The sequence below is a fragment of the Sciurus carolinensis genome, chromosome X, assembly GCF_902686445.1.
Source record: "Sciurus carolinensis chromosome X, mSciCar1.2, whole genome shotgun sequence".
In the NCBI taxonomy this organism is placed as follows: Eukaryota; Metazoa; Chordata; class Mammalia; order Rodentia; family Sciuridae; genus Sciurus; species Sciurus carolinensis.
The window spans coordinates 13363181-13386005 of NC_062232.1; the positions used below are offsets into that span (position 1 = coordinate 13363181).

General features: G+C 39.3%; 1 protein-coding gene across 2 annotated transcripts in view; it reads left to right on the plus strand.

Annotated features, from left to right (window-relative positions):
- The window catches only part of Nhs (NHS actin remodeling regulator), a 332024-nt gene extending 309786 nt beyond the window's left edge, over positions 1 to 22238 (plus strand). Inside the window, exons 1-6 of one of the 2 annotated variants that reach the window (XM_047535949.1) lie at positions 7501 to 7613; positions 8829 to 9021; positions 12216 to 12347; positions 13477 to 16452; positions 16734 to 16860; positions 20299 to 22238. In XM_047535949.1, the coding sequence (XP_047391905.1) occupies positions 8862 to 9021; positions 12216 to 12347; positions 13477 to 16452; positions 16734 to 16860; positions 20299 to 20905 (4002 nt within the window). In that variant the 5' untranslated portion in view covers positions 7501 to 7613; positions 8829 to 8861 and the 3' untranslated portion in view covers positions 20906 to 22238. Of the gene's footprint in view, positions 1 to 7500; positions 7614 to 8828; positions 9022 to 12215; positions 12348 to 13476; positions 16453 to 16733; positions 16861 to 20298 lie in introns of those variants that run through there. The other variant, XM_047535950.1, reaches the window with a different exon arrangement.
- Positions 22239 to 22825: the final 587 nt, after the last annotated feature.

Here is a 22825-nt window from a genome sequence, read left to right on the forward strand (position 1 = left end):
CCTGCCTTTTTCTCACTCATGTCTTTTATTTGGGGTTAGCAACCTTTGAGGGTTGATGGAGCTTAGTGGCCCTTGGCAGTGGCTCTACTAATTGGCAAAGCTGGACACAGGGAATGAATAAGATTCTCATTGGCATCAACCTCACAGTGATCATGGTCCAGTGGGCCCTGTTTTGTGTGTTTCCTGACAGTACTGAGCAATTGATGTGAATAAGTGACTGAGCTGACCAGTTGGCATGAAGTGTGCTCTGTCCTTGCCTCCCTGTAGCCCTCTTTTCCATTCACATGGGAGTTTCTTTCCACAAATGCCTCTGAATATAATTTTGTTATGCTCTGCATGTTAAAATGCTTTATTAATAGGATGTGATTAAACAAAATGTTCCTGAAATTTAAAACACAGAAAATTATTTTGCGTTTCATTACCCTAAGAATTTTTGGTCCATTCCAGCTGAGATCCAAAGGAGAGAGAGATGCTTTTACAGTTATACACTCTTTTGGAAAGCCTCTCTTTGGGTGAAAACTGCACCATTGCCATTTTCATTCAAGTTTTGTTTACTAGGGGGCAGATTTCATGTGCAAAATGTCTACCAGCAGAAGGAGATTCCAAACTCAGCAAGCCATGCTCTTTCTTTTTATTTATTTTTTTATTTGTTCTTTTTAGATATACATGACGGTATAGTACACTTTGAGATATTATGCATACATGGAATATAACTTATTCTAATTAGGATCCCATTCTTGTGGTTGTACATAATGTGGATTTTCACTGGCGGTGTAATCATATATGAACATAAGGAAAGTAATGTTGGATTCATTCTACTGTCTTTCCTATTCCCATCCCCTCTCCCTTCCCTTCATTCCCCTTTGTCTAATCCAATGAACTTCTATTCTCCCCTACCCACTTATTGTGTGTTAGCATCCTGCATATCAGAGAGAACATTCGGCCTTTGGGTTTTGGGGGCTGACTTATTTCACTTAGCATGATAGTCTCCAGTTCCATCCATTTACCAGGAAATGCCATAATTTCATTCTTCTTTATGGCCGAGTAAATCTCCATTGTGTATATATATATCACATTTTCTTTATGCATTCATCTGTTGCTCTTTCTTATCTGGCTTCTTTTCTCCATATCCTTTTTCGAAACTGATGTTGCATGCATTGATAGTGTTCCCTTTTATTACTGAATAGTAGCCCCCTATATGAATTCAGTGTTCTGCAATCTGCTATAAGCAGATATTTGGGCTTTTTTGTGTTATGGGGTTTTGTTTGTTTGGATTTTACCAATAAAGCTTCTATAATATTTTTATGCACTTTATTGTGGACAAACTCATTTTTCTTACTTCCACATTAGAGGGAATTAAAGGGTAGACATATGTTTAAGGTTATTAAATACTGCCCATCAGTCTCCAAAGCAGCTATGCCACTTTACATTCCCCTTAGCAACTGATGAAAGTTCCAATTGCTCTACATCTTTGCCAATACTAGGTTTTATTAATCTTTTTCAGTTTATCCCCTCTAGTATACTCTTATATATTATTGTAGTTTTCATTTGAACTTCCTAATGGGTAAGAATGTTGAGCACCTTTGTGTATGCCTATTGGACTTGTGTGTGTGCGTGTGTGTGTGTGTGTGTGTGTGTATAAATAAATACATACATATATAAATATGTATATATATATATATATATATATGTTCATTCTGCAAAGTGCCTCTTAGGAGAATTGAGAAATATGATTTAGAAAAGCAGACTTTTCAGTGATAAGGGGATATTTCCTAGACCTGAATACTTAGGCCTTTTGATGTTTTAAATAGATGTGAACATATGAAATAGTTAAAAAGAACTCTGTTCACAAATGTCTCCCTTTCTAACCCATGACCATCTCCAGAATTCTGCTTTAGTGATATATTCTCTTAGGTTTTCCATGAAGGGTTCTCAGCACCTTCATAGGGGCGCATCTGTGGGCTTCTTTCCAGCCTCACTGCTGACTGGGAGTGTGGTGTGAAGGGTTTGGGGACTTGAGTAAGGTGTGGCATGTCAGAAGAGAATGCTGCATTCAGGCCCTGACTGCCTGGGAGGGAGTGGTGACAAAGGACAAAGCAGGAAAGGGAAGAAAGTCTTAGGATAGCAAAAGCATAGGATGTCCCCAAGCTTCTGTGTATCTCATTTTCCTCCCATGGTTGTTCACCTTGGTGAATGTTGGAGTTGAAAAGAGGGAAGAAGGAAGCACATGATGAATTTAAAATGCTACTAAATATATTTGGAACTAAGAGCACAGTGCCAGCCAGTGGGAGACGTTGAGACATTCTCAAAGGAATAAAAGTGCTATGTCATCCTAGTAACAAGAGTGACATGTGAAGAAGGCATTGCCAGATTTCTTTAAGCCTTTGAGAAAGATCAAAGCAGTTCATATTGATGTATAACACATCCACACACACTCCTGTGCAGAAGATTCTGAGGCAGATGGGGGCTCCTCCATCTCACAGATGGGCCATAGTATGTGCATAAATGCAGGGACTTGGTCTAAGGACAAATAAACTCTTTGGTAAAGTGACAATAAGAGCCCATATGGCCTCACTAGAAACCCAGTGTGGCTTTCAATGAACATATTCGCTCTAAGGTTTTACTCCTGTATCCAAATGTAGCGCAACACCTAGTCTCTAGTAAACATTTCTCATATTTAAGACAGCATGATAGTAATAAATCAGCTCTGAAAGTTGACTGCTATAAATGCCATGTGGTATCAGTTAGATCACAAACCAAAGCCAATTTTCAAAACATTTCCTGCTGGAATACACACAACATTTTAACAGATGTCTTTTGGAAAGTTTCTAAGCAAAATAAGCCCCCATCAGCATATAAAATAAAACCCTAAAGAAAGTAAAATATAGAGTGGAGAGATTTTGTTTTCTTCTGGCTGTAAGAGAAAGATTGGGGGAAATCTTGAAATCTTTGGAGAAATACTTGTTCATAGCCACAGAAGTAAAGAAATGAACTTCTCTCACACACGTATCACAAGAAAGATTGAGATTTGAAAATGTTCTTTCAGTATACATCGAAGAAATTTTTGACTACTTTTAAAAAAAATATATTCTTAATTGTAGATGGACACACTACCTTTATTTATTTTTATGTGATACTGAAAATTGAACCCAGTGCTTCGCACATGCTAATCAAGCACTCTACCGTGGAACCACAACCCAGCCACTTCTTTGACTACTTTTGAGCATAATTTTTGTCCTTTTTTTGTTCTGAACACTGATCATAAGTCTAGTGCTGCCTTTTTTTGAAGCAATCTTGGGAGAAGCTAGGGAAAGGATTTGAGGGCCCGCTGGGATCAGCAGGGACAGAAATGGAGTGAAGGCATCAAAAAAGCATCTTTTGTCAGGGACTATCTGATTCTATAATGTTGCAATTTGGAGTTCAGCCTCTCCAAAATTAGTGTAGGAAGACCAGAATGGGAGCCTAAAAAAGGAGGGAGAAAGTATTCCTTTTCCTTTTTTTTTTTTCATTTTTCAACAAAATTTTGTTGTGAAAAATCTCAATAGCGAAGAAAAGTTTAAAGAATTGTATATTAAATCCACATATACCTATGAGGGAAAACTTCTTTTTATTTTGAATCTGACAGTTTGTTTCCACTGGGACTGATTTTGACACTCATCAAAGAAATGCTCATGAATGAATGAATGAGTGGTCCCCTAACATTCTTCCCACACACTTATTTTGGGGAAGCCAAAGTTGTTCACTGACTCTCCTGCACAGAGTGATAATTCCAAAATCAAGAGTCCCTGTGGTCTGCTTCTATTATCTGTTGTTTTGGATGCTTCTTATTCATGCTGTCTTATCTATTTCCTGTGCTCTTTTATCTTTGACTTTGTACTAGAAGTTGTACTGAAAAATTATATGTGGGTGGAAATAATTTGATGTTTTTTCTTTAGGAGGGATTTTTGTTTACTTATTCCAGGCACAGGGGAATGCTAGTGGTGCAACAAATATTTATGGAACATCTTTGAGATGGTGGAAATACAGTTATAAACAAAAAATAGTCTTTCTCTGAATGAGCAATAGGAACCATTTAAATAGAAACCATTAAAAATAATTTAGTTCACACAAGTTTGATCAGCATCCAGCTTTTCCTAACCTTATCCATCAGCACCTGTTAAAGAGTGACATGCTGGACTGAGCAGAGATGCCCTTAGGTATCACTTATCACTCTCTTGCAGTCTTATTTCTCAGATAATTTAGAAAAAAAAATTGACTATGAACAATTATTGTATTCATCATAGAAAAATCTAATTGGAAATAATCAAAGCAATTTTATTTCCTTTGACCAAATGCCCAGGAAAGAGGACACTTTAAAATACTATGCTAAGGCTGCTACTAATTCATGGCAGAAATAAAATCATAACACATTTCATTATTATAAATGGAAATCTGCAGACCATCTGGACAGGGTCTAAAATGTTTGTATCTAGGTGGAGGAACTGAAGAACACAGTCCTTCTATACCTAAGCCCTCACAAGCTAGAAGTTGGAGCAATTATCAAAATACTAGAGAAGCTGATTAGCTGGTGAGGAATCTGCTATGAAATGGAACCCAAGGAGACCACGACTCAATCGTAGTGACCAAAAGGTCTGCACTAAGCTTCTGGGCTTAGTCATGACCATCTCATTCATTTCCAGATGTTACTTCATACTAGTTCAATTCTGTGGGGTTTTTTTTTGTTTGTTTGTTTGTTTGTTTGTTTGTTTGTTTTTTGTAGTGCTGGGGATTGAACCCAGGGTCTTGTGCTTGCAAGACAAGACAAGCACTCTACCAACTGAGCTATCTCCCCAGCCCAGGTGGGTTTCTTAAATGAATAAAAAATAAAATCCACTCCTCACCCCTCACTACTGGAAAAATGCTCGATAGGAGAGCTGACTTAGGAGATTTATAATGAATTACCAAATTTTATATATCAATATTAATATCATTCATGTTTTCTGACCAGTAGTAGTTCCCTGCCGTGTAAGTCTTTGAAAATTCTTTCATGAGACAGCAAAGTCTTTGGTTTCTTTGAAGCAGATTCCTTTTCTATATATGCTTTACTCTTAGGTTCCCTATTTCTATGAGTTTTCTCTCTAGTTTACATACCCCAGTAGTGTCTTATTTGAGACCTCTACATCATTACCTGTGAGTGATTTTCAGGAGAAAACTAGGTTAGTGTCTGAATTCAGGTCTGATCTAGCACATATGCCGAAAAGGTCACTTTCGGTGAGGGAGCCATAGACCCTACAGAATCATTAGTTCCTAAATAAGATTGATGCCAGAGTTAATTCGACCTGAGGAGATGACATTTGTTCTGCTTAAAAAAAAAATTGAGTAACCCCGTCAGTTAAAACTTAGAAACTTAAGAATTAGACCTTGAGTGCCCCCAACCCAAAATGCATGTTTGATATAGACTTAAGAATAACTTGGCTCAGCCATTCATACTGAGCCTCTGATGGAATCAAAGGTTTTTTGTGGTTTCTTTGTCTTTCTTTTCACCTATCCTTTACATGATTTGGTATCAGCTTCCTCGTGAGACCTTGAGATGCTTCTTACTTTGAGTTTCTCATCACTGTTAAAACCCACAGAGATGGTATCATCTTAAGAGCACAAATATTTTGGTGAACTCTTAAAATGTGGGAGGCACTTTGCTGACATTATAGAAGACTGAAAGGGAAAATTCAATATGGGTTCTCTAGGAATTCACAATCTACTAGATGAAAAAGGCACACCCAGGAATAATTCATGTTACATTAAAGGCATGCTATAGGGTAAGTACTATAAAAGGTGCCTAAACAAATCCAAAGCAGGTATGGCTTAGTGTTTAAAAGAGTTTCAATGCCCTTCTTAGTAGTATTCCCTGAAAAGGGAATACCAGTTACCAGATTATTCTCCAAACAAGACTGGGACATAATTTTTAGGACTCAGTACAAAATGAAAATGCAGGGCCTCTTACTCACAAATTAAGAATTTCAAGACAGTGAAAGCATGACATTAAACCAAGTGTGGGGGCCTTCTGACTATGGGCCCTGTGGGACTGCATGCATAGGACACTTGTTCATGAAAACTGGCTGGTCTAAATATAGTCTGTAAGGGAGAGGCAAATCTGAGCAGTCTAGAGGAAATTATACACAGGAAATTTTCTTCCAAGTAGTTCACAGTAAAGTAAAATTACTCTAAGGAAAAAAATAATTCGGTCTTTCCCAAATTAGCATATGGGGTTGAAATCTAAAAGATGGGAAAGTTATGATCTGCAAAAGCATTTTCACAGCTGTGAAGTAAGGGTAATAATAATAATAGTTGTACTAGTAGCTTATACTAACATATAGAGTTTATTAAGTGTCAGGATTCTTCTACATATATTATATATATTTACTAACTTAATCTTCAATATAGCCCTGAAGGGTAAATGCTGTTATTTTCCTATCTTACTACAGATGAGGAAACTGACCTTAGAGAAGCTGAATAACCGCACCTGGTCACACAGAAAATGAGCCATGTAGGCAGAATTCGAACTAGAAAGTCTGACTTGAGTCTGTGTTCTTAGCTGCTATTTATGCTCCTTGGAAGGAAGGAAGGATGAAAGGAAGGACAGGCGAATGGAAGGGAGATAGCCTAGTATATTCTTCATTCATATCATAGATTTGGCCTAACCAAGATATACTGTGTGTATATTTTTAATTTTTTCTTTTCTTTTTTTGCATTATTTCATGTTCATAGTTTAACAGCACCCGTTCGCCCTCCCCCACTGAGTGTTGCCACATGGCCCCATGGAGTAGAAAGGTATTGGTTCTGAGAACATTCCTTCACAGCCCTATCCTGCTCTCTTCAGAAGCTCTCCCTTTCCTCTCTCCTTTAACTTTATTGCAAACTCTCTTCTTTCTAACTGTTATTCTCTTAAATCAATTTAAAGAGTGGTATTTTCCTAACTTGAATTAAACAAAATATAATGGAGACAGCCATAACATTGGAGTTTTCCCTCATTCACTGTCCCCTCTGACTTGCAATTTGTGGCTCTGTTCAGTATGGGCAACGCCTACTGGCTGCTGCTGCACTTCCAAGGAAAGAAATTCCAACTTGCCCTATATTTATCAGAACTGTAAAGTTTCAGCCTTTCAAATCAAAAACAGAGAACAGGACAAAAGGATTCTCTGGCAGTCAATTGTCCCTGTCACCATTAAATAAAAGTGCTTTTGGCTGCCGGTCAGAGCCAGTAGTCAGGTCACTATCCTTTAGTCTTTTCCAGGTCCATTGTTATTCAAGGAAGGAATTGCCTACCAAATGAGGCCTCTGGTGGTGGGGGTGTCTCTCGAGCTCTGCTCTTGCGTGCTTCAGCTCTAACTCCCCCCCTCCCTTTTGCATGCACCAAACTTTTTTTTTTCTTTTTTGGAAGTTACCTAGGAAACAAAGTCTTTTGTGCTCCAACTTTATTTGAGCTATTCGCTTCGCTGGGAATCTGCACAAAAGCTGAAGAGAGAAAGAAGGTTGCAATATTTTATTAAAACGTTCATGGCGAACACATTTTTCCCAAGGGGGGAAATCATATCCTGTTGGGTGTGTTGGGGGGCTTTGCAGAAACCTCGGATAAGGTAAGTAAATAGTGGGGGTTAGTTTAAACAAGTGATTCTAGAATCCGTTCTTTAAGGGGACTTGAGAATAGTTCATTTGACAATACATGAAATCCTCTGAGTCAGCAGGGCAAGATGTTTCCAAATATGAGGACAATTTTTTTAAATGATCCTGATTTTAGAACAGAATATTATTATATACTAGAACAGAATATTAGAATTTAGAACAGAGTGCTGTTAAAACCTCACTGGAATAAGAGGAGAAAGTATTTCTTTTATACAAATATCACCTTCTTCCAAATTGTATAAAGAAATAAACCTAGGTTCAGCAGTGAAAACTGGGTCTTCTAATAATCTGGTTTAGAACACTGAAAATCAAAGTGGAATGGAGCCTTTTTAATAACCTGGGCCAAGAGCCCAACCCTGAAAACAGAAGTTAGGCGATATTAATATTTATCAAAGGTTTGAATAGAGAATTTTCAAATGTCATATAGAAATTAAAACTTCTAACTACACAGCTGGAAGACGAGTTTTGCACAGCAAAGCTGAAAGAAAATAAACTAGGACTGTTTTACTATTCCAAATTTGAAAAAGAAACCCACTTGAATCTTTTCCCCCAGTAATAGCAATTGTATTTTCCATTAGAGTTGGGGGAAGGGGGGTCTCTTCATTTTTGCTTTTCCATGTACATGTACAGTGTCAATGAAACTGAGTTTTTAAAATATTATTCACAAAAGCTGTCCTCCTGCAGTGAAATCAACTTGTCCTTCAGGTGATGTGTTCTGGAATGTCTCCTGACTCCAGGTTTTCTGGCACATTTTCTGAGTCTTTGGCACATCTTGCTTTGATCCTAATCATCCAGAGGTCTCAAGATTTTTGATAGAAATTTGTGGCAAGATAAAGAGCCAGAAAGTAGATCTATTTTTTCCTGGATTAGAGACAGTTTCCTTCAGTTTGAAATTTGGGGCTTTCTGACTACCTTGTCTCTCTTCTTAATTCCATTTAACTGAAGAGCATGTTCATTTGACCCTTGTTTTCCTTTTGTGTCACTTCACTATTGAAATAGTACTTTCAAGTAGTTGTGCTTACTAACTATTTCTGGGAATTCTTCCTTTGTCCTAAAAGCATATTTCTGACCTCGCTTTTTTCTTTTTTCTTATCTAAACTATGAAATTCCTTATGTGTGTGCTTATGCATAAGCTGTGATGGTTGAATCTGAATGTATTTCGTTTGCAGTCCCACCCCCCAGAGGACGAAGATACAGATGTCATGTTAGGGCAGAGGCCGAAAAACCCAATACACAATATCCCCTCTACACTGGACAAGCAGACCAACTGGAGCAAAGCACTACCTCTCCCAACGCCAGAGGAGAAGATGAAACAAGATGCCCAAGTGATTTCTTCTTGCATTATTCCCATCAATGTCACTGGTATCGTTTCTTTTTGTTGTTGTTTGTTTGTTTGTTTTGTTTTGTTTGCCCTCTTAGGGGCAGTTAGGTTCAGAATATTTTGTGTATTAAATCTGTGCTGTAGAGCTAGGCTTTAAGAATACCATTTTGTAAATAAGTAACACCTTTCTTTTTTCATCAAAATGCAACCCAGGAGATAGGCTCAATAGGCTTTTGTCAGGTTTGGAACATCCATTTGCATATGTTCTGCTGGGCTACTTGTTATGTAAATGATGGACAGTTTCTTTTAGAAAAAAAAAATCACCAAATAGCTCTTTGGCCCCAGCCCACTGAAATAATGCAGAAAGCAGCAGTGATTAATCATATGATAATGATGTGTGGCACCCAAGAAAGAAAACAGCATACCCCAGGTTTCTAAAACAGCAAGTAAGATCCTGTTGACCAACTAGAAAAATCTGTTTTCATGCTTCCTTTGATGATGTTAGGCTTGGAAAAAAAAAAAAAGACCATTTAGATTTCTGGGATTTTTTACCTAAATATATAGATACATAAAATTCTAATTTATAACCAGCAAGCCTGTCTTCCTTTCACTCTCTGCTTTCCTCCTCTCCTGTGTATGAGAGTTTGAATATTAGTCTAGGTAGAACGAAAGCCTAGCTGGAATTTTCTTCCAAGTTTTTTTGGCAACAATTGTGAATTCCAGAACTGGATCTCATAATCTTAAATTGTAAGTCAAATAATGATATAAATATTCTAACTTTCAAAGATAGAAATTAAATGGTTTTCTTTAACATCTCTGGTAATGACATTTTAACTTATTTGTTTATTGAAAATTTCAAAACAGTCATGTTGTGACTGATTTTCATTTTGGTGCCATGCGACAAAAGGTTGAATGTCCCCTGAGATGCATTTTGGACACAGGTATTATTAACCCCACTCAAATTTCTCTCACATAGAGTGGGAAGCAAACAGACCAGGTATCTGGGACAGATATTATTTTCCTCCAGAAAAAAAAAAAAACAAAGGATTGTGGGAGTTAATTTTCCTGATGACCTATTCAACTTGTAGGAAAAATTATTCTAAAGATGTACACTTATCTGATCTCTGTAATCTAAATGAGATGTATTAGGGCTTTGGCACCCTCTTAAACTAATTTTCAGTTCTGGGAACATCTGATGATTAGCAGCACCTGCTCCCTTCCTGGCACTGTAAGTAAAATTTTGTTTTCAAATTTAGTCCTATGATTATGGACCATCGTCTTGTGATTAAGAAAAAGGAAAGATTTCTCCTTCTGCTTTATTTTAGGAACTCCCAGACTAAAGCCTAGATTAGATATTGATTTCAAGAGCTTTAATGAGGATGTTGTTATTGCTGTCCACATGACATACAATGTCTGTGCCTGTATACTGTGTATTCTGTACTCATTAAGAGCAAAATGAAGCATTTTAATTTTGGGTTGGAACTAAGAAAGGAAAATTTCATTAGTATACATTATCTGATGGTATTATAATTATTCATCATGTGACACAGATTTTTCAAAGTGAATTCTAGAAACTGTTGGCCCTATGATATAAGCAGAACTCTACTACTTCATTATACAACTGAACCAAGATTTAATATACCATCCTTATTATGCTTAACAATCAGGATAAAGAATGAGATGACCAAATTCCAAAGCATGACATTTTGGCTGTTTGAGGTGAAGCTCACTCTGAAAAATTCAACATGCATGCCTGTGCTAGGAAGAGTTTGAGTTCCTCACCTCCCACCTTATCATTCTAGTTTTGATAGGACTGCATATAGTGTTGATATTGTGATTAAAGAGAGAGAAAACTAATGAGCATCATGATTGATCCTCTGTACTTATAAAGACAATTGGTATAAAGATTGGGAATTCAAACTTTACAGTTGGAACATAAGTTGTGATACCACCATTTACTGGTGATGAGTTCTGCTCCCTTTAATATTGAAGTTTGAACACTAGAGAAGCACGCCAAGGCAAGCATATTAAGCAGGTTTTATTTAAAATTAGTAATAATACAGACTTCTGCCGGGAGGGAGAAGGGGGCCATGGCTGATGTTCTAGAATCCCAAGAAGTGAGCAAGCCCTATATCCTTTATAGGTTAAGGTCTCTTTTGTCCTCCAGTTCTCTCCCGTCTTATCTCTCCTTCCTGCCTATGTGGATAGGCCTGGTTTTGCAGGTGAGATGCATAAAGTGAAAAGTGAATGGGCAGGGGGAGGGCCAAAGTGATTCAGTCTGGCAAGGGCCCAGGGGGCATTCATTAGAAGCTCCTTGCCTGCAGTCCTTGATAAGGGCAAGTAAATTTGGTAATCTATGGGCTCCGGAGATCCTTGACATTCTATTCTCCCAGGGACAGTCTCCAACTTCCAGAGGCAGGTGGCTTTCATGGCCTTCATTTCCTCGATTTGACCCGATCCCCTATTTCTACACTAACTGCCTGTCCCCAATTCTGGCTTCAGTTGGGTCCATTAAAGTGCAGAACTGGGAACTGCCCTATATGTTTATTTCATATTGATAGGACAGCTGTGCTAAAACAAAAAGCATCCAGTTTAGTCAGTAGAAAAAAATAGAGTTACACCATGATTTAAAAAAACAAATCCATAAGCTGCTCTGTGTGTGTGTGTGTATGTGTGTGTGTGCGCACGTGTGCGTGTGTGCGCCCACACGGCGCTCCTGTACAACTAGAGAGGAAGGTTTGGGCCACGGGCGGTGGAGGGGAAAAAGACTCACAAAGACGCTTTTAATGAAGAAATGGGTCAGGATATGTTAGCTGAACTAATTCAGGTTAACATCTTGGCTACAAATCTACTATGCAAAGGTATCAGTTTCAGAGAGCCCAGAAATAGACCAGTAAATAATAGTAACCAAAGGTTATAAATCCTTAAGAAGCCATTTGTGTGTGAGAGTGATTTTTTTTTGATGTCTTTTTCTCTTTTCTTTCTTTTGATTTCTCTCCTTTGCTTGTTACTTTTGGCAGAGCAAGCTGTTGTGGAGAGCAGCATTTAGAAGTAAAGCTTAATGTACTGCAGCATAATTTAAATAAGAGCTGAATAAGGGCTCTCTTATATTTGTTCACAGGCTTAATCCAAACTCTTCCCTCACTTCCAATCAATAAATATCACTGTGTTTCAAGCAAATGAAAATTTGTTTGCCATTTCTAAAGGCTAATGAGACCTATTTTGTGGGTTGCAGGAGTTGGTTTTGACAGAGAGGCTAGTATACGCTGCTCTCTTGTTCATTCACAATCTGTACTACAGCGGAGACGAAAATTGAGGAGGAGGAAAACCATCTCGGGGATCCCCAGAAGAGTTCAACAAGAAATAGGTGTGGTATACAAAATGCTAATGGTTTCTGTCTAGCGCAGATTATGAGGAGATGAAGTGGAAACCAGCCTTCGACAGGCTTCCTTAAAAATACTAAATGTTTTAACTGGTAGAGGTTTGGAAACGGTGTGTATTTGTTTTGTATTCAGCAAGCCGGGTGGTGTTACTTTTTAACTCTCTGTTCTTGACTGTAAAGGTTTAACCTTATGGATGTGGGTACATACACTCAAGTTTTATGACTGAAATGTAATATCTAGCTAATATTTAAGTTTTAAGAAAGAAAAAATTTAAAAAATTTTAATTTCTAAAGTAGAAATATGAATAAAAAGTAACACAATTCAATATAAGATTTTTTGGAAAATTGTAACTTCATGTAAAGGGAGATACTTGGTTACAGCATTATTCTAAAAAGTAACAAACATACTCAAATATTGAATACTAAAAATATGCTGCCCTTTTTTTTCTCTCTCTCTTTTTTTCTTTTCTTTTTTTTTTGTAGTGCTGGGGATTGAACCCAGGGCCTTGTGCTTGCAAGGCAAGCACTCTACCAACTGAGCTATATCCCCAGCCCTGAAAATATGCTACCCTTGGTGACACTTTTCTATTCTGTTCAATGTGTTTAGAATATCTTTACCTAGGTTTTAAAAATCATTATTTTGGTAGCATCTCTTGTAAATAAGATTTTTATTTCTTCTAACAAAGTCTATGGTTTTTATTTTATTCTGTTTATATTACAAAATACAAATGAAAAGTAATATCTAACAAGATAAAATGTACTTTAGTTAAAAAATAGAGTCACTTTTTGGTGCGAACCAAGGTGGTACTGAAGAGAGATCATTCATAAGATATGAAAGTATATCTTCTCTTAGTATACACACATATATAATTGTGTATATATTTATTTATATAGAGATCAAGAGAGAAAGAAGGACAGAAACAGAGAGAGAAAGACAGCATTTTAACTTTCTCCTAATTTGATTTCTCCTCATATTGATTTTTTACTGATTTTATTTTTTATTGATTTTTTTTTCTGTAAGAGAAACTTACATGGCAGCACACAGATCTGTGGATATCTCTCAATTAGTGTGTTGATGTATTAAATATCTCACTGTGCTTTCCATGTGCCCTAGATTCTGATGAATCACCAGTGGCCAGGGAAAGGAATGTGATTGTGCACACAAACCCAGACCCCTCCAACACTGTCAACAGGAGGTCCGGAACCAGGGACTCTGAGTGCCAAACTGAGGATATTCTAATTGCTGCCCCGTCCAGAAGGAGAATCAGAGCTCAAAGGGGTCAAAGCATTGCAGCTTCCCTTTCTCATTCTGCTGGCAACATTTCTGCGCTGGCAGACAAAGGTGACACCATGTTTACTCCTACAGTGAGCAGCCGTACAAGGTCTCGGAGCCTTCCTCGGGAGGGTAATAGAGGTGGAGATGCTGAACCTAAAGTTGGTGCTAAACCCTCAACATATGAAGAGGAAGAGCCTTTCGTGGGTGACCATGAAAGAACCCCTAATGACTGCAGCGAAGCTCCAGGCAGCCCAAGTACACAGGAACACCAGCCTGCCTTGGGCCTGGCCTGTTCTCAGCATCTTCACAGCCCCCAGCACAAGTTAAGCGAGAGAGGGAGGTCACGTCTGTCCCGAATGGCTGCTGACTCCGGCAGCTGTGACATCTCCTCCAACTCAGACACCTTTGGGAGCCCTATCCACTGCATCTCCACGGCTGGCGTCCTCCTCAGCAGCCACATGGACCAGAAGGATGACCACCAGTCATCCAGTGGGAACTGGAGTGGGAGCAGCTCCACGTGCCCCTCACAGACCTCAGAAACAATCCCTCCTGCAGCTTCTCCTCCCCTCACTGGCTCTTCACACTGTGACTCAGAATTGTCATTAAACACAGCCCCTCATGCTAATGAGGACACCAGTGTCTTTGTGACAGAGCAGTACAGTGACCATTTGGATAAAGTGAGAAGCCACCGGGCAAACTCCTTTACCTCCACTGTTGCTGATCTGCTGGATGACCCCAGCAACAGCAACACAAGTGACAGCGAGTGGAATTACCTACACCACCATCACGATGCCTCCTGCCGCCAAGATTTTAGTCCGGAGCGTCCCAAAGCAGATAGCCTGGGCTGCCCAAGCTTCACAAGCATGGCCACTTATGACAGCTTTCTGGAAAAGTCTCCATCGGACAAAGCAGATACTAGCTCTCACTTTTCAGTAGACACAGAAGGATACTATACCTCCATGCACTTTGACTGTGGTCTCAAAAGTAATAAGAGCTATGTCTGTCACTATGCAGCCGTGGGTCCAGAAAACAGCCAGGGTGTTGGCCCTGGTCTTCCAGACTGTACCTGGCAGGACTACTTAGACCACAGGAGGCAGGGGAGACCAAGCATCTCTTTCAGGAAACCAAAGGCAAAGCCTACCCCACCTAAGCGTAGCTCATCATTGAGGAAGTCCGATGGAAATACAGATGTTCCTGAGAAGAAAGAACCAAAGATTAGCAGTGGTCAGCACCTGCCTCACAGTTCCAGGGAAATGAAGTTGCCTCTTGATTTCTCCAACACGCCTTCTCGAATGGAAAATGTCAATCTTCCCACCAAGCAGGAACCTTCTTGGGTGAACCAGAGCGAACATGGAATGAAGGAACCTCAGTTAGACACCTCAGATATTCCACCATTCAAAGATGAAGGTGCTGAATCAACTCACTATGCAGACCTCTGGCTTCTAAATGACTTGAAAACAAATGATCCTTATAGATCCTTATCTAATTCAAGCACTGCTACGGGTACCACAGTTATCGAGTGCATCAAATCTCCAGAGAGCTCAGAATCCCAAACATCGCAATCAGAATCAAGAGCCACCACCCCATCTCTTCCTTCTGTTGATAATGAATTTAAACTGGCTTCACCAGAAAAGCTGGCCGGCTTGGCTTCTCCATCAAGTGGCTACTCAAGCCAGTCTGAAACTCCAACATCCTCTTTCCCTACAGCTTTCTTTTCAGGTCCATTGTCTCCTGGAGGTAGCAAAAGAAAACCTAAAGTTCCAGAAAGGAAATCCTCACTCCAGCAACCCTCTTTAAAAGATGGAACCTTATCACTGAGTAAAGACCTTGAACTTCCAATTATACCTCCTACTCATCTTGACCTAAGTGCTCTTCATAATGTCTTGAATAAACCATTCCACCACCGTCATCCATTGCATGTTTTTACTCATAATAAGCAAAACACAGTAGGAGAAACACTGAGGTCAAATCCTCCACCGTCCCTTGCAATTACACCGACAGTCCTGAAATCTGTTAACCTTAGGTCCATCAGTAAGTCTGAAGAAGTTAAGCAAAAAGAAGGCAACAATACAGATCTGCCCTACCTAGAGGAAAGTGCTCTCACAATGGCTGTCTTATCTCCAGGTAAGATCAGGCCACATACAGCAAAGAAATCAATATCACGGCAGTACTCCGCTGAAGATACCATACTATCCTTTTTAGACTCTTCTGCAGTTGAGATGGGACCAGATCAACTTCATTTGGACAAGAACCCTCCTTTTGATGTGAAGAATCACTGCAATCCAGAAACTGTGACCTCAGCTGGTAGCAATCTTCTCGATTCAAATGTCATGAAAGAGCAAATACAGATGGAGAGTGAGCCTATTCCAGAAAACGCACCAAGTAAAAACTGTGGGGTTTCCACAGAAGGATTTCAAAGGGTCTCTGCTACCCGCCCAAATGGTTTGGACAGCAAAATAATACAGTATGGAGCTGGTCCAGATGGAGTGCTAGAACAGGTACAGAAGCCATCCTCTGAAGATCAGGAGGAAGGTGCACAACCTGAATCTGTGGGTGTAATCGCCTCTCAGTCCAACTCACCAACTAGAACAATGGACATAAGCAACCAACTTAAGCATCAACTTGTTATGAGCCACCACCACGACAAAGTGCCTGGGAATATCCGCTATGAATCAGAGATATCAACTGTAAATTCATTTCCTGAAAAATGTTTCGAGCAGGAAAATATTGCTTCAGGTATTTCACCCAAAAGTGCCTCTGATAACAGCAGAGCAGAGGAGATCCAAGGAAGTGTGGATGAGACTTCATTGAAAGGTCAGTCATTGTTACCCATATCATGATAGATATGTGTTTTACGGCATTTCCTGTGGCATTTCTTTCTTCTCCATAATATAGTACAGCCCTGGGTGTTGGTTTCCCTCCACTATTTCTTATTAAGACAACAGAGATAAAAGCTTTTGTTATTGAGGGACTAAGCTTTGAAGATATATTTCTCATTTTAAAAATGGTGGTAATTCCTGTTTGATCCCTAAGTCATTAGCAGAGTAGTGTGCTGAGTAGCTTCCTCTTAAAGATACTTCTCTTCTTGTTTTAAGAATCATCACCGAGTGATGACTCCGTCATTTCACCACTTAGTGAAGATTCTCAAGCTGAAGCGGAGGGTGTGTTTGTGTCTCCAAACAAACCTCGAACAACTGAGGATTTATTTGCCGTCATTCACAGGTGAGGAGGCAATGTTACCAAAACCCCAGAAACAAAGGACACGCAAAAACACTTCTTAAAGTGCTTCTCATCAAATGCAAATATAGAAATGCCTTTTGTACTTATAATGCATTCGACAAAAATAAAAGCCAGCAAGGAAGAATTATTTTTCCAAATCGAATTGGTAGACTTTCAAGAAAGTTGGGAAATGTGAATTTTTATATATAGTTAGGTAGACCTCAATTGAGACACTGTCATAATAATTGATGAGGAAGATGTTGGTTTTTCCCCCAGAAAAGACATTTTGCAATAAGTATGTGAAAACAATTTGTAGTTAAGTAACATAGAATGAAAGTTCAAACTCTAGTATAATCATTGTGTGTGTGTGTGTGTGTGTGTGGTGTTAGCTTTGCATTGCTGTGACCAAAATACCCAACAAGAACAACTTAGAGGAAAAGTTTATTTGGAGTTCACAGTTTCAGAGTTCTCAATCCACAGATGCCTGACTTCATTGCTTTGGGCCCACAGTGAGGCAGAACATCATGTCAGAAGGGCATGGTAGAGGATCACTGCTCCATTCATGGCAGCCAGGAAGGAGGGACGCAGGAAAGAACAACTCTTCTAGGGTATACCCCCAGTCACCCACCTTTTCCAGCCTCACCTGTCCATAGTCACTACCCAGTCAGTTCATTCAATCTAGGATGGATTGATAAGGTTACATCTCTCACAATCCAATCACTTTACCTCTGGACATTTCTGCATTAACACAGGAGCTTTTGGGGACACCTCATATCCAAACCATAACTCTGTGTATGTGTGTGTGTGTGTGTGTGTGTGTGTGTGTGTGTCTGTGTATCTGGGTGTATTTTTTCTGTGATGCTGGGGATGGAACCTAGGGCCTCACACATACTAGGTAAGTGCTCTACCACAGAGCTACACCCCTACCCCACTAACTTTTAAGTAATTTCTTGAACCTCAAGAAACATGTTCAAAGCTGTAATCACACACAGCAAAGCTAACTATGTTGATTCACCAAAACAATCAGGGGCCCAAGTTTGAGATAGTGTATATACCTGCCCATTTCATAGCTTGGAACACCAATAATCGCTCCCTTTTTTCGCTCTTCTTAAAACTTAAATTTCTTCAATAGTACTGGCCTCCATCTCCAAAATTAATGTCCATATCCCATGAATAGGGGATGTCCTCTGAGTAGCTTTCGCAGGACAAGGTTGTGCCCATGCTGCTCATACACACTTTCTCATTTGGGCCCTTGTGCCCTTGTGGTCAGTGACCCATATTTGCAAGAGTTACAGATTCATTACAGCTGGTGAACAAAGAGTAGAGCAGTAACTAGCTTTTAGAAAACACACTCATGGGGCTGAGGATATGGCTCAGTTGGCAGAGTGCTTGCCTTACATGCACAAGGCCCTGGATTCAATCCTCAGCACCACAAAACAAACAAAAAAAAACCACACTCATTTCCAACTGAGCTAGCCAGTTGTAATGTACCTACTTTCACAACCGTGGCTGCCTTCTTACAGCAGGCCTTGGAGACCTAGGTGGAACTCCTAAGGGACAGAACTTGGGGATTATTTTTTCTACCACCTCATAAACTTAACATTTTTTATTGTTTTTGTTTTTTGGGCTTTTTTTTTTTTTTGCAAGCAGTTTACAATCTTTTTTCCCCCCTGGGATTCTATGTTTTAAAGAAACTTCTGTTGATGCAATTATCCCTTGAAGGAGCACTGCTTTTCAAAAAATAATTTTTTTTTTGGTACCAGGGATTGAACTCAGGGGCACTCAACCACTGAGTCACATCCCCAGCCCTTTTTGTATTTTATTTACAGACAGGGTCTCACTGAGTTGCTTAGCACCTCGCTTTTGCTGAGGCTGGCTTTGAACTCACGATCCTCCTGCCTCAGCTTCCTGAGATGCTGGGATTACAAGCGTGCACTACCACACCTGGTTTGTTTTGTTTTCTTTTTCTTTTTTAATTTTAGGTTCCAATCAGAAGCCCCTCCTCATGTACCTTAGCAGCCAAACTTCACTTGGAAGGTGAAGACCAATTTATTTTTCTTTACCCTCCACGTACTTTATTTTTAATTGCAGGACAAATTACTAATCTGCTACGTAAGTTAAAGAGCCAAGTATTATCCCTAAAGAACCATATGCTGTGTCTGAATGGTAGACAGGATGAAAAGAGTGGAATCAGAAAGACCTAGATTTTAATCACAATTCTGCCACTTTCTATGCAGCCTTGAGTAAGTTAAAACCTATGAACCTATTCTGTTAGTGTAAATGGTGATACCTACAGGTCACATATTTGATTTTGATGTTAAGGTGATATTTTTGTGTCTAAAATATGGTAGATGAAAAGCAAAGTTAGTTTGAGAACTCTACCTTATCAGAGTGCCAGACACTGTGTGCAAGATATCAACCGCAGAGGTTTAAGTGAACCAAAATCAGACTGGTCTCCAATTAGAAAGCTCAGATTTTCTTTACAGATCTTTAGGTTGTCGAGAGAGCATGCTGCCAATACTTTTCAATGAACTGAGTTATGCTAAAGATTCATTGAATTTATAATTGCTTACATATCAAAAGAAAATCAATAATATGATGATGGGTGTTGAGGTTCAGTAGACTTATCAAGTTTGATAATCTTAGATTTGCATTTGTATAGGGTTTATTTATGTATTTACACCACAGAGACAAGAGTTATTTTGATTCCTTGCAAGCTTGCAGTCTAAAGAGCTTTAAGTGCTCCAGGGATGGTCTAGATGTTCAATTCCTCACAGAGTTTGGCTTACCACTTAATAGCTGTTGATGTTCTTGGGCGGTGATGGGAAATGATATTTGCATCCAAAGATGGGTTGATTTACTTAAAATGTCATTTAATTTTTTTATGTGAAGAGTAAAAAGTTGTCTAATGCATCCCCAAATATCCATCACCCAAGCCCATTAACTATCAAACCAGGGCCAGTCCTGTCCCATCCACACCTATATCCATTTGCTCTGTCTGATATTGTTTGGAAGTCAATACTGGACACCAGAGCATTTCATCTACATTGCAGAGACAGATTCAATAAGAAAAATCCACAGTCCTTCACCTCATTGTAATAAAAAGTCAAATAGCAGTATTTTCTTTAACCCTCAAAAAACATTCCAATAAGTCCTCCTCTACAATCTCTAGCCTCCACATTGACTGTTATCTGAAAAGGGTGTCTCCAGAACTTAATTGATGCCCAGGGTCATGGGAGAGTTTCCCTCAGACTGTGAGTGTCACATGGCAAGGAATATGTCTTACTCTTCATCTTTGTAGCCCTAATACTTAGTATCCTATCATATAGGAGACACTCAAAATACTCTTCAAATAGATGTGGGAATGGGACTGAACACTTTGCTTCAGAAAGATGTATGTGAACTGAGATTTTTTTGCTCCATTTTTCCTTTTCTTAAAAGATCCAAGAGGAAAGTACTTGGAAGAAAAGATTCTGGGGATATGTCTGTTCGAAGCAAATCGAGAGCTCCCCTTGGCAGCAGTAGCAGCGGGGCCAGTTCTGTCACTTCACCCAGCAGCAATGTGACAACTGCAAACAGCCAGAGGTCTCCTGGTCTCATCTACCGAAATGCCAAAAAGTCCAACACATCCAACGAAGAGTTTAAGCTGTTACTCCTCAAGAAAGGCAGTCGCTCCGATTCCAGTTACCGCATGTCTGCCACGGAGATCCTGAAGAGTCCCATCCTGCCCAAACCTCCTGGGGAGCTCACAGCAGAGTCCCCCCAAAGCACCGATGATGCCCATCAGGGATCCCCTGGGGCCGAGGCATTGTCCCCACTCTCCCCGTGCTCCCCGCGAGTCAACGCAGAAGGATTTTCGTCTAAGAACTTTGCCACCTCAGCATCAGCCAGGGTTGGACGTTCGCGGGCGCCCCCTGTAGCCAGCAGCAGCCGCTACAGTGTCCGCTGCCGGCTGTACAACACACCCATGCAGGCCATCTCCGAGGGAGAGACGGAAAACTCCGACGGGAGTCCGCACGACGACCGCTCCTCCCAGAGCTCCACATAGGCTGCCTATGTCAGGCTGCCTCCAAACGCCCAAACCCTTAGTTCCGAGGGGAGGTGGGGATGCTGCAGAGGACTCTGGACAAGTACCAGGACTGGGTAGCATCACTGCCTAGCAACGAATTTCTAAATACATGCTGGAGAAACAGAAAGTGGTTTTAGTCATTCTTGATTGTTTCCATGTTTTGAGTAGCTGCACTGTCTTCTCACGGTTTTTCTTTAGCTTAGTTTGATTTACCCAATCTCATTCCCCGTGATAATAGAGCATATAAAAATATCTAATTTTCATGAAACCTACACCAGGTTTTCCCAGAGCTGCCTATTCAAAAACATAAAGCCCTCACTGTCATGATTCTTTAAGAAGATGAAATTACTCTGGAGGTTTGGTATTTTTTTACATTAAAATGAACTAAAGCAAAATTTAGAAGAAAGAAGTACACATATGTAAATACCATATTTTTGATAAAAATGTGTAAATAGATTTATCAATGATGAGTGGACATGTGGCCAATTATCTACCGCACACCAACTGTTTGTAGAACACACAAAAATAAAGTGTAATAACTGTATTCTGTGAATACCATTTTCATATCAATACCATATTTAAATGTCCACCAATGATTTCTGAGTGATGAAAACCTCAAATATGAATTTAAAACTGGTGAAATAAAGGAAACCTTGAGGTCATAGACTGAAATGTGATTAATCTAGGATAATGAATTCAGACCTAATCATTTTTGTGACAAATTACAGCATAAACAAGCTAATAGCAACCTGTAGCTGTGATTTGCCATGTGGTAATTTGGACAGAATGAAAAGCATGCTTTTGACTTTTTTTTGTAGTCAATGAGAGAAGTCATCATTCTCAACACAAAGCCCTGAAAAACAGCATTTGACAGTGTCCTTTAGACTTTAATTTTTTTAATGGATTGCTTTAAAGAGAATGAGTAGGGAAACCAGTAGTTAATTTTAGGTTATGTTTTATATTAGACTACTGGGGACATAAATGGTCATAATCCAATGACTATAATCTTTAAAATCCTTCAACGGTTTAGCAATTAGCTCCAGGTTCTTAAACTAACAAAAATAAAACGTAAGCATGCCACAGAGCTATTGATTTATCAGTAAGTACCTGCAATGAGTTTTCAGTGAAGCTTTCTCTCTGTGCTGATGAGATTCATGCTACCTAAAAATTAACAGAAATGACACTGTGAAAAATGTAGTTGGGAAATAGGTATGTGTATATGCATTATTTATATTCACTGTTAAACTGGGAATGGGGAACAGCTCTGGTTCACAACGCTACATACAACTGAGTTTTTGTCTGGTTTTACTATATCTGCTTGATGGCAAAAGGGGAGGGTGGAGGGTGGGAAAGGAACTGTCAGGGCAAGTGCTCTGATAAAATGAAGGCAGGGAAACAAGCTGAATTACTTGAAATTACTTGAATTTTCTTGTCTTAAAACTGAAAAAAAATGTAGTTACAAGTTGAAATCTGCAAGTGGTTTTTACACCTCTGATTTTCACATGAACTGATGCTAATATTTGGAATTGTGTCAGAAATATAAGCAGCTATGTACTTAGAATAGGTTTTGAATGGGAGAGGTAGAAAGTAGAGAGAACTAAGAAGGGATATGGCCTATAAAAGACTAGAATGTGAGTAGAATGATAGAATACACCAGGGTTACCAAGAAATTGATATGCAGCTGGCTTTAAGCCCATGAAAGTGGTATTTTGGAAAGTAGGATGTGTGGAAGGGGGTTTGTGGTTTGGGATTAACTCAATGCAAAATGAAGGAGAAAGCCTGGTCTAAGAAGATATTGTCTTTCAATAGAAATACGTTTTAAGATGTTACAGATTAAGAATTAGAGAATCTGATTGCTGTCGGTGTTTTGTTTGTTTGGAAAGAAAAAAAAATGTTTGG